This window comes from Castor canadensis, chromosome 4, assembly GCF_047511655.1.
Source record: "Castor canadensis chromosome 4, mCasCan1.hap1v2, whole genome shotgun sequence".
Lineage (NCBI taxonomy): Eukaryota > Metazoa > Chordata > Mammalia > Rodentia > Castoridae > Castor > Castor canadensis.
The window spans coordinates 91899189-91912108 of record NC_133389.1 but is presented as its reverse complement, the minus strand read 5'-3'; the positions used below and the strand labels follow the sequence as shown (position 1 = coordinate 91912108).

General features: G+C 39.8%; 1 protein-coding gene across 1 annotated transcript in view; it reads left to right on the top strand.

The window, feature by feature from the left end:
- Window positions 1–3222, top strand: part of Dars1 (aspartyl-tRNA synthetase 1) — a 68775-nt gene extending 65553 nt beyond the window's left edge. Inside the window, exon 16 of the mRNA XM_020156687.2 lies at window positions 2592–3222. Coding sequence (XP_020012276.2) covers window positions 2592–2683 — 92 coding nt within the window. The 3' untranslated portion in view covers window positions 2684–3222. The remainder of the gene's footprint in view (window positions 1–2591) is intronic.
- Window positions 3223–12920: the final 9698 nt, after the last annotated feature.

Here is a 12920-nt window from a genome sequence, read left to right as displayed (position 1 = left end):
CTCTCTGAAAAATAAGTAAAGCCAATAGGGCTAGAAGCATTATTCCAGTGGTAGAGCCCTTGGCTACAAGTGTAGGGCCTTGGTTAAACTCCAGGATCACCAATAAATACAGAATTTTTAAATGAGCAAAATTAGTGAAATGCAAATCAAAACTTTTGAGATCCTCTTTCACCCCAGTCAGAATGGCTTTCATCAAGAAAACAAACATCCTTGGTACAATTCTACATTGTTGGTGGGAATTAAATTAGTGCAGCCACTATAGAAGTCAGTATGGGAGTTCCTCATATGATCCAGCTATACCACTCCTGTATATATACCCAAAGTATAAGTCATCATACCATAGAGATACCTGCATTCCCAGGTTCATTTTTTGTTTGTTTTGTGTTTGGTTTTTTTGGTTTTGTTTGCGGTACTAAGGTTTGAGCTCAGGGTCTTCACCTTGAGCCACTCCACCAGCCCTATTTTTGTGATGGGTTTTTTCAAGCCCTATTTGCCCCGGCTGGCTTCAAACTGCCATCCTCCTGATCTCTGCCTCCTGAGTGGCTAGGATTATACACTTGAGCCACTGGCCCCTGGCTGCATTCCCAGGTTTTTGCAGCACTATTCACAATAGCCAAGCTGTATAATCAGCCTAAGTTCCCATCAACAGATGAATGGATAAAGAAAATGTGGTCTGTATACACAAAAGAGTGCTCCAACATCAAAAAGAATAAAATTGTTATTTGCAGAAAAGTGGATGGAACTGAAGATCTTCATGTTAAATGAAATAAGCCAGACTCAGAAAGACAAATACCATGTTTTTTCTTACATGCTAAACTAGATTTAAAAAAAAAAAAAAAAAGTTTTAAACTACAAGGGGAACTATTTGGGAAGAGTAGGGGACAAGAGGTCAGAGAGCTTACTAGTACTCTTTCTGCAATCTGAGGATACAACTCTGCAGTCTGCAAACTTGGAAGAGGCCCCTCACCAGAACCTGACATTCTGGCACCCTGATCTTGGACTTCCAGCCTCCAGAGCTGTGTGAACTGATGTGTTAGTACCAGGGCATGTGTTTCTGTTGTAGCTGTGAAGCAGGAAACAATAGGATGGAAAGGACTGCATTCCCAGTAGCAGCATCTTAAAAGACAGGAATCCACATCTAAGAGTAGCAGCATCTTAAGAGACATACACAAATCTAAAAGTAACAGCAATCATGAAAAAGCAAACCACCTGACTTCCATGAGGCTGTCAATAATAAATACACTTGATTTCAAAATAAGTAAATACGGGCAAAGACTTAACACAAATTATATTATACAAATCATTCAGTATTTAGTGTTTTTTTGTTGATTTTGTATGTTTGTTGGCAGTAGTAGGGTTTGAATTCAGGACTTGGTGCTTGCTAGGCAGGTGCTCTACCTCTTGAACCATACCTAACATTTTTTGCTTGTTAATGTTTTTTGTTATTTCGGAGCTAAAATCCCACTTTTTGCCCCAACCAGCCTGGACTGTGATCCTCCTCTATTTTCCACTTTCTGCCATAGCTGCAATGATAGGTGCATGCCACCATACCCAGCTTTTTCTGTTGTGATGTGGTTTTGGGGACTTTTTTGCCCTGGCTGGTCAACCGTGATCTTCCTGATCTCAGTCTCCCATGTAAATAAGTTGACAGGCGCACACCATTGCATCCAACTATTGGTTGAGATGTTGTCTTGTGAACTTCTGTCCTTAGGCCGTCCTCAAACCACAATCCTCCCACGTAGCTAGCATGACAAGCTTCAGCCATCGTACCCAGCTTACTTTGTGGTTTTTATGTAATGTATTTTGTAACTTATGTTATTTGTTTTTAAATCTCTACATGGAATCGATTGAAAAGAATACATAATAATCTTGTCAACTAGTTTTAGTGATGCATTTTCAGATTTTTACTGCTTTTTTTCTTATTACAAACTGCTACATATTAGGGCTATTTTCTCTTAGAATATTCAGCAATGTGCATTTAAATAAATATTATATAAATTTCTGTGATGATTGGCAATGTACATTTTAATTTTAATTATGAAGAGAGAAACTTGAATGGTTATCAAAATAACACCTGTTTTTTAATAATGAATATTTGAGAGAAAGAAGAGATACGGGGTTTTTTTTCCCAGATTAATCTTAGATCACTGTAATACAAGGTTCAAATTTTTATCTGCAAACTGAGGACTGGTGGCTCATATCTGTAATCCCAGCTACTAGAGAGGTGGAGATTGGGAAGATCATGGCTTGAGGTCAGCCCAGGCAAAAAGTTCGTGAAACCCTATCTCAACCAACAGCTGGGCACAATGGTGAAAACCTGTCATCCCAGCTATGTGGGAGATGGGTTGGATCACTGTCCAACCCAGCCAAGTCAAAAAGTTAGTGAGACCCCATCTCAACAGAAAAAGCTGGGCCTGTGTGTGCCTATCAGTCATCTCAGCAGATAAACTCAGAATGACAGAAGTTATTTTTCTTCTTAACAAGGAAAAACATTTTGTTGAACAATAATACTATGTTAATAGTTAATAACTAAGACCCTGAGAGCCTTTCAGAAAAAGAATTAAATATAATGATTGTTTTGTTTTCTCTAGGATTGGAAAGAGTGACTATGCTGTTTTTGGGACTACATAATGTGCGTCAGACCTCCATGTTTCCTCGAGACCCCAAACGACTCACTCCTTGAAGTCATAGTTTTTATTCTTTCTAGTCAACTGCCATTAATCAAGTTGTACCTTAGATATTTAAAATATGTTGTGGAATAAATGTCTTATCTAAAGTACCACAGTTATTTTTCAATTGTTCAGTATAAGTTAATTTAAAAGAAGATTTTTATAACTTTGGACATGCTTCATTAGAAAATGCTTAAACATTTTAACAAAGGGTTCATATGGTTATGTTAATTCATATTCCATTACAATTTTAAAGTTAAGATAGTACAATTTTTGTTCTTTTCTATAATGACAGCCACAGAGTTAATATCTTAAATTTTCAACATTTGAACTTACTTTTTTAACTTTTGACATTTAGATAAGAACAATTGGAGAAAATCTAAAAATTTTAAAAATATGTAATTGGTGTATAATGGAAAATTAGACAAAAGGTATCAGATCTTAAAAGTTATACTCAGAAATCATGTAAAGCGGTGAAAATACTGACTAGAAATAAAAATAATACTGTATTGTTAAATTCTAAACCTGAATTTCAATAAAATTTTAAAGCTAATTATAGTTCGTCTTTTTGTAACTTTATGGCAATCCAACTTATAACTGGTTGTTGGCATTTATACTTTGAGAAAAAAATACATACTAGCTTAACTTGTAAATGACTGAAAACTAATAAATTTTTAACATGTATTTCATGTTAAGGTAGAAGTTCAAACGGGTGTAAAAATGGAGCTCTTAAAGCTAATGGCTTAGGTTTGTTAAGAGTTGGTATCACATGAATTAAAAATACTGCGCAAGAACCTGTTTCATTCTTAATTGATAATAGTACCTAGTGAATGTCGTTAAAATGCACTCCCATCTTCCCCACAAAAAAAGAAATTACTCTAAGAATTGCAATTTTAGTAACACTTCTAGACTATTGACATATTTGATGTTAATGTTAATTACAGTGAACAGGAACAAAACAGTATGATACATATATTTTCTTAAGAAAAATAAGAGCCAGGTGTAGTGGCTCACGTCTGTGATCCCAGCTACAGAGGAGCAATAGATAGAAGCATCTAGGGAGAGGGATCATGGTCCAAGCCAGCTCCATGCAAAAACGCAAGACTACACCTGAAAAAGAACTAAAGCACAAAAGGGCTGGAGATATGGCTCAAGTGGAAAACCACCTGCCTAGTAAGCACAAGGCCCTGAGTTCAAAACTCTGTACTACCGGAAAAAAAAGATTAATATGCAGGAAAATAGGAAGGCCAAAAAATAGGAAGTTACCCCTAACCCATAAATATCTGCCCATTATTTTCAGAAATTAAAGTGAACATTGTTTATTTTATCATCTAGATTGAGTTCTTTGAACATAGAAACTCAATTTTTTTGTTTTTTATACCTTCCAAAGTGTCTTGTATAATAGACATCCCAGAAGTGTTTCATAAATTTAGTCTATACCAAAAGTAAGATGAGCTGCTAACCATCTTTTCTTTACATTATGTAATTTCCATGCCCTGAAATAATACTGTAATAATGGCCTATTCTTGTCAATTTCATATAATTTAGCATCTTTCAAAATAAGTGGATCATAAAGTCTTAGAATGATATAATCTTCTTATTTAATTATTTTTTATTATATACATGCCAACCAGATAAAGTGGAAAATAGAAATCTTTGTACTTACCACTAGCATTATCAAATCTTAGCACTATCATATTTTCTTCCATATTTTAGATTCTTTTTGTTTTTGAGACAGGTTTTCATAACCCAGGCTGGCCTCAAATTCACGATCCCTCTACTTTAGCCTGCCTTCACCTCCAGAATGCTGGTACTACAGATGTGCACCACTGTACCTCGCCAGGCTCTTTTTTCCTTCTTTTTTTTTTTTTTTTGACAGTACTGGGTTTTGAACCAGGGCCTTGTGCTTGCCAGGCAGGGACTTGAGCTACACCCAGCCTTTTGCTTTAGTTATTTTTCAAGTAGGGTCTCAAGTTTGTGCCTGGGTCTGCCTGGACTGTGATCCTCCTATTTACACTTCCCAAGTAGCTGGGGTGACAGGCACAATGCCATCACACCCAGCTCTCTGGCTCTTTTTTAAATTGTAGTAAGGTATATGGGTACTGAATATCCTTGAAAATAGTTTGCTTTGGGTTTTTGTTTGTTTGCTTTTTTACTCCCATAGGGATCTCATTAGCATTTTGTTTTCAAAATCATAAGAGAATTCAGTGCTGTTCATGCTGGAAACACCATCCAACTGAAGCATATTTAATAACTCAAAATGAAGAGCTTGAGGTAAATCTAATTAAGATACATTTAAGCACATAGGTAAATATCAGAATGTATCCCCTGTACAACTATGATAAGCTTGTCAAAAGTTGCACACATGGGAAATGATGCTGAGTTTTGGTCTCAGGCAGGCTGGCTTCAGAGCCTGTGTTCCTAACCCCTGCGAGTGCCCTTGTAAGTATTACTGTTCAAGGACTGGAGGTGTGGCTTAAGTCTCAGAGTGCCAGCTTCGCAAGCATGAGGCCCTGAGTTCAAATCCCAGTCCTACCAAAAAAATGGTCAGACTTTGGGATAAAGGATAAGAGAGAATGATGGGGTAAATTCAACTATGATATATTGTAAGAACTTTTATAAATGTCAGAATGTACTCCCAGTACAACAATAATAAAAAAGTATTACCACTCAATAAGGCATGATTAATCCATTACAGTGCTTTGATGTATTTTACATTTCAGCCCAGAATTAATTCTTTCCCCATGAATTCAGTGTACACATAATTTTGTTTCCTATTGTTTTAGTTTCTGGTTTATGTTAAAAGACAAAACAATTTTTTTCTATTGGAAATGGTACTCTTTTCTATTACACTTTTAAATTGTTTACTAGAGTAAAGAACATTGCCAGTTAACAGTTTATATATGCTGCTTTTATAAATGCAGCAACATTCCAGAGCTCTTAGTAGTTCTCAGTTTGTACTGAGTGTCAATGTATTTTCAAAAGTGGATAGACAGGTGTCAGCATAACATAGCAGTAAAAAGCATGGGTTCAGAAATGTCATTTGCCAGAAAGTGGATGGAACTGGAAATCATCATCATAATTGAAATAAGTCAGACTCAGACACATACTGAATGTTTTCTCTCAAGTGTGGAATGTAGATTTGAAAAGAAAACAAAGTAAGCCTATGCCAGTGGCCCACACCTGTAATCCTCACTAGTTGGGAGGCTGAGATTGAGAGAATCAGGGTTTGAGGCCAGCCCAGGCAAATTATTTGTGAGACCCCAATCTCCAAAATAACCAGAGCAAAATGGACTGGAGGTGTGGCTCAAATGGTAGAGCTGCCTTTACAAGCATGGAGCCCTGAGTTCAAATCCCAGTCCCCCCCCCCCACAAAAAAAAAATAGAATTTTGCATCTGCTGGGCGCCAGTGGCTCAAGCCTATAATCCTAGCTACTCAGGAAGCAGAAATAAGGATTGCAGTTCGAAGCCAGCCTAGGCAAATAGTTCGCAAAACCCTATCTTGGAAAAAACCCCAACATAAAAAAGGACTGGTGGAGTAGCTCACGGTGTAGGCCCTGAATTCAAACCCCAGCACCACAAAAAAAAAAAAAAAATGTTCCAGGTGCCAGTGGTTCATCTGGTAATTGTAGCTACTTGGGAGCCTGAGACCAGGAGGACTGAGGTCGAGGCCAGCCCAGGCAATTAGTTCAGGAGATCCCATCTCCAAAAAATAACCAGAGCAAAATGGAGTGGAGATACAACTCAAGAGGTAGAGTGTTGGAGCCAGCAGTGGGAACTTGCCTGTGTGAGTTGGCATCTGGCCTTGTGAGGAAGCTCCAAGGAACTGAGGCAAAGGCCTCGGAACCAGACCTTGCCCGTGTGATCAGGTATCTGGTCTTCTGAGAAAGCCAGACATCCAGAAAAACAGTATTCAAAGTTCCCAGATGGCTTCATGTCCTTCAGATGTAAATAAGAAAGTTATGCTGACCGTGTGCTTCTCTGTTCCCGTTTTAAAGGAGGCATAACAAAGAGTTAATTTTAACTGTGCTTCCCTGTGCTAATGTAACCTTAACACGTAATACTTGACATGCTTTTTCTAACCAAATGCTGTCTGTGTAAAAGCAGTTTATAAAAAACAATGTATACTTCATTAAAGTGGCTATTGAGCAGACTCAGTAGTCCCCTCACCTTTTATGGGTTTGGTCACCCAGGTTTCAGTAGAACACCTCCTTTGCAAATTCAAATCCCTGAGTTCAAACCCCAGTCCCACCACAAAATTTAAAATGTTGATTATTAGAATAGAAAAAAAAAAAACATATCTTTCAACAAACATAAAATCCTGCAATCTCTGGAAGTATTAGACCACTGTTATACTCTTGCATAGTCAACCTGTTTGCTGGTTTTTTAAAGGATGTAGTTAGTTATGGAGTTATAAGTGACACTGCCTTTGGCATTTTCTTGACTGTGGAGAAAGTACAATGTTCTCTTAATTTCTGTTTCACTTCAGTCTGCTTATGCTTGAGGATTTCTTTAGATTTTGAGTTGTATTTGTTATCTTAAAACTAAGAACCAGGCACTGGTGGCTCATGCCTGTAATCCTAGCAGCTCAAGAGGATTGAGGTTCAAGGTCAGCCTGGGCAAATAGTTCAAGAGACCCATCTCCAAAATAACCAGAACAAAATGGACTGGAGTTGTGGCTCAAGCAGTAGAGCACCTGCTTTGCAAGCACAAGGTCCTGAATTCAAATCCCAGTCCAGCCCACCCCCAAAAAAATAATAACATGGAGGCAGGTGGAGTTTGGGAGGACTGGGGTGCGAGACCAGCCCAGGCAAAAAGTTTGAAAGATGTCATCTCAGCCAATAAAAGGTAGGCCCAGTAGCATGTGCCTGACACCCCACCTAGGCGGGAAGCATGAACAGGAGGATCGCCATCAGCTGGCCCGGGCATAAATTAAGACCTATTCGAAATACAGCTGAAACAAGCTGGCAGAGTGGCTCTCAAGTGACAACAGCACCTGCCTACCAAGCGCGAGGCCCTGAGTTCAAACACCAATGCTTCCCCCCCCCAAAAAAAAAAAAAAGCTAAAGCAAAAAAGGGCTAGGGTCATGGCTCAAGGGGTAGAGCACCTAGCAAGTACAAGGCCCTGACTTCAAACCCTAGTACCACCAAAAAAAAAAACACAAAGGCACCTTTATTTTGCCACTTTCTGGCAAAGGCCAGCCCCTGCACAAGACTGGATGACACACGTGAGGAGCCCTTTGTTCCACTGTGATACCTGGTTCCATCAGCACAGCAGAACCCAGACCAGCAGTCCATGGTTCTGGCTCCTCATGGCCTGTGCCTGTCATCTCTCATCTTTGCTCAGCCATAAACATTTGTCCTTTTACTTCATGAAACCATGGCAAAGCTCCCCGTTCCCCTGGCCTGTTTCAGTCTCTCAGTACTTACAAGACTGACTCTTCTACTCCTGAAAACTGTTCTATATCTTCTAAATTCCCATCTAGCCAATCGACTGTTGACCACCACAGGCTCCTCAGTCTATAAAAGTTCACCATATGTGGGGCTGGGCAGAATGGCTCATACCTATAATCCCACCTACTTGGGAGACTGTGATAAAAGGATTGTGGTTTGAAAACAGCCTGGGTGAGACACTATCTAAAGAGCAAACTTAAAACAAAAGGAAGGGGATGGAGGACTCAAGTATTAAAGCCTGACACCTTGAGTTTAATCCCCAGTCTGGAAAAAAAAAAGTAACATGGCTGATCAAAGATCATGATGCACATCTATTATTCATGGGGTGATTTGTGGCTTGAAGAGCAGCAGTATTATATTAACTGTATATTACATGTATATTACAGTAGTATTTTAACTAATATACAGTAACTAAAACTTGAACTATGTTGAGGAACTGGTGTAATTTAATAGGAATAACTGAAATTTTATACACCAGAGCCATGCAAAGCAAGAACAACCTACCTGTATGTCCATGGTCATCGAAAGCTCTTCTTGAAGGAATAAAAGGAATATAAATAGGTAAAGAAACTGTCAAAATATCCCTATATGCAGATGACATGATCCTATACCTTAAAGACCCAAACAACTCTACTCAGAAGCTTCTAGACATCATCAATAGCCACAGCAAGGTAGCAGGGTATAAAATCAACATAGAAAAATCATTAGCATTTCTATACACTAACAATGAGCAAACGGAAAAAGAATGTATGAAAACAATTCCATTTACAATAGCCTCAAAAAAGTCAAATACCTAGGTGTAAACCTAACAAAGGATGTGAACAATCTCTACAAGGAAAACTACACACTTCTGAAGAAAGAGATTGAGGAAGACTATAGAAAGTAGAGAGATCTCCCATGCTCATAGATTGGTAGAATCAACGTAGTAAAAATGTCTATATTCCCAAAAGTAATCTACATGTTTAATGCAATTCCCATCAAAATTCCAATGACATTCATTAAAGAGATTGAAAATCTACCATTAAATTTATATGGAAACACAAGAGGCCACGAATAGCCAAGGCAATACTCAGTCAAAAGAACAATGCTGCAGGTATCACAATACCTGACTTCAAACTATATTACAAAGCAATAACAATAAAAACAGCATGGTACTGGCACAAAAACAGACATGAAGACCAGTGGAACAGAATAGAGGACCCAGAAATGAAGCCACACAACTATAACCAACTTGTCTTTGACAAAGGAGCTAAAAATATACGATGGAGAAAAAGCAGCCTCTTCAACAAAAACTGCTGGGAAAACTGATTAGCAGTCTGCAAAAAACTGAAACTAGATCCATGTATATCACCCTATACCAATATTAACTCAAAATGGATCAAGGATCTTAATATCAGACCACAAACTCTAAAGCTGATACAGGAAAGAGTAGGAAATACTCTGGAGTTAGTAGGTATAGGTAAGAACTTTCTCAACGGAACCCCAGCAGCACAGCAACTAAGAGATAGCATAGATAAATGGAACTTCATAAAACTAAAAAGCTTCTGCTCATCAAAAGAAATGGTCTCTAAACTGAAGAGAACACCCACAGAGTGGGAGAAAATTTTTGCAAGCTACACATCAGACAAAGGACTGATAACCAGAATACATAGGGAACTTAAAAAACTAAATTCTCCCAAAACTAATGAACCAATAAAGAAATGGGCAAGTGAACTAAACAGAACTTTCTCTAAAGAAGAAGTTCAAATGGCCAAAAAACACATGAAAAAATGCTCACCATCTCTAGCAATAAAGGAAATGCAAATTAAAACCACACGAAGATTCCACCTCACCCGTTAGAATAGCCATCATTAGCAACACCACCAACAACAGGTGTTGGCGAGGATGCGGGGAAAAAGGAACCCTCTTACACTGTTGGTGGGAATGTAAACTAGTACAACCACTCTGGAAAAAAATTTGGAGGCTACTTAAAAAGCTGGACATCGATCTACCATTTGATCCAGCAATACCACTCTTGGGGATATACCCAAAAGACTGTGACACAGGTTACTCCAGAGGCACCTGCACACCCATGTTTATTGCGGCACTATTCACAATAGCCAAGTTATGGAAACAGCCAAGATGCCCCACCACTGACGAATGGATTAAGAAAATGTGGTATCTATACACAATGGAATTTGATGCAGCCATGAAGAAGAACGAAATGTTACCATTCGCTGGTAAATGGATGGAATTGGAGAACATCATTCTGAGTGAGGTTAGCCTGGCCCGAAAGATCAAAAATCGTATGTTCTCCCTTCTATGCAGACATTAGATCAAGGGCAAACTCAACAAGGGGATTGGACTTTGAGCACATGATAAAAGCGAGAGCACACAAGGGAGGGATGAGGATAGGTAAGACACCTAAAAAACTAGCTAGCATTTGTTGCCCTCAACGCAGAGAAACTAACGCAGATACTTTAAAGCAACTGAGGCCAATAGGAGAAGGGGACCAGGAACTAGAGAAAAGGTTAGATCAAGAAGAACACCTGAGGCATCAACATCGACTGCCACAGTTCAGAGTCCCACCTTGCAATACCAAGGGACCTAGTGATTGAGGAGCCCATCTTTCAACTAAACAAATATGTGGTTTTTCAGATTTGACCAAAGATGATTACAAAGCCCTTACTCATGGGGACAGTTGTCTTACCCATACCAGACTTGGTACACAGCAAGTGTATCACAGTCTCTGAAAAGAGTTGCAGTCAAAGACTTAGGACCCCTTAGACAGTCAGGGACATGTATATTCCTAGCACCAGGTCCTTCATTCATGGCTCTCCATTTGATGCTGGGGCAGAGCTCCTTTTTAGGCATTTCTGCTGTAAGTCCTTGTAGAGGAAGAAGAGGGAATTCTGAAGACACTTTTCCTCACTGTGGCTCAGTACCCAGGATGTTCCCTCTCATCCTCCCTATCTCAGGATCCATAGAACTGCCAGAGCATTTTGTCTAAGACCCTACATCTTCGTTCATCTGCCTGACCTTGAGTATTGTGCCATGCCATGGGGAAGATGAAACGAGAGTCAGAGATTCTTCTGGCTTTAGACTCCAGCTTTTACCATGCCAGTAAGTGATTGAAGGCTTCACTCTTTCACTTTCAGTTTGTTGCTTCAATAGGCTACTCTCAGTTTAGCTGACTCCTGACATAGATCCTATTACATACTGTACCACCCAGAATTATCAAGCCTTCTAGAATGATAGAAGGGTCTCTTGAAGGCTTGGCCAGGGTGCCTCCTGGAAGTTACTGCACAAGGAAGGGGCACCTTCTTAAAGGTATATACCTTAACTCTGATCATTTTAGAACACACTGTCACCATTAAGAAGACTACAAGAGCCCAATATTACAGAAGTGGAAGGAGGAACCCTGCTCACCACTTCTTCCAGTGAGTGATCCAACTGGGAAAGTTGTTCTTTCTTCTCACAGCTAGAGACTAAGGATATATATGTCTGGGTTCCTGGAGGTTAGCACTTCTACCAGAAGATGCAAGAAGAGTCTCTGGAAACTTGAAGCTACAGCTGCCATTTTAGGCTGCTCATGCCAAAAACCAGAAGACAAAGAAAAGAATCCACATAATGGCAAGTATAACTGACCTGATCAGCAGAAAAGGGTAGATCCAATAAGAGCAGGAGAAAATGTGTAACACCAAGTAATCTAGTGTAGTAGATGGACCAGTACACTTGTCATGGCCTGAAAAGTTAAAGTAGCCAATGATTCAGGCCTCTCAGGACTGAAAGTCTGTGTTACTCTCCTCCAGGAAAGCCACCTAACAAGCAAAAGGTGCTGCCTGAGAGGAGTCTAGAATGCACCCACAGAGGAGAGAGTCATGATGAGTATCAGTTGTAGCCTCAATATTGGCTCCAGCTGCAAGAACTAGTGCACCCTAACCTTCCTCTTAGACATTTCCCCCAGGAAAAGGGGCCAACCGGGATCATGGATATGCCCGTCTGAGATGCAGTGGAGTAACTCAGGAGATCTGTGCATCTGAGAGTGCAAGGGCGGAATGTAGTGGAGGCTATGATGTGGCAGGATGTTGTCCAGACACCTGCTTCAGGACCTCGTGGGCCGTTGACAGCTCACAGCCACATCCCTCCCTGGGAATTGTCTTTGACCCAAAGAAGCTGCTTTACCCAAAGTGACACTTACTCCCTAAGTGCAGCCTATATCCAATGACAGTTGATACCAGTTCAAGGGCCCAGACCCCTTGCCTCAATTTGCAGCAGCTCTGAAGAGTCATGGGGCTCCAATGCTCCCTGTGGGCTCCCCCTGTGGTCTTTGTAGCTATTGTGTGGCATTCAGTTTTTCCCTCTAAGTGTGCATCCTAAGCACACTCCCCAAGAAATAACCACACAAATCCCTGTCTCAAACTCCATCTCTGAGAACTAAAAGTGTGAAGAAGATGCTGTCTAAGAGTTAGCACTCTTAGTTAATGTGAAATGCAGCTGGAGAGAACCCCATGGACAATCCACTAGGCAACAAACCACTGCTTTACTATGCAAAGCTGGTAAGCAACTCTAGGAAACTATTACAACACAGATGACAATTAAATGTGACCTCTCTTATTCCCTTTTAAGTTGACAAGAAGGGAAGAATTGCAACAGCATTATTATAAGGCTGGTGAGAGGGTTCAGGTTTTCTGGAGGATCGCTAAAATGTTTTTCCTCTCTGACCAGTTGAACAAAATGGCATAGGCCTGTAGTTCCAGTACTCAGAAGGCTGAGGCAGGAAGATTGCAAGTTGAACACCAAACTGGGTTATATGGT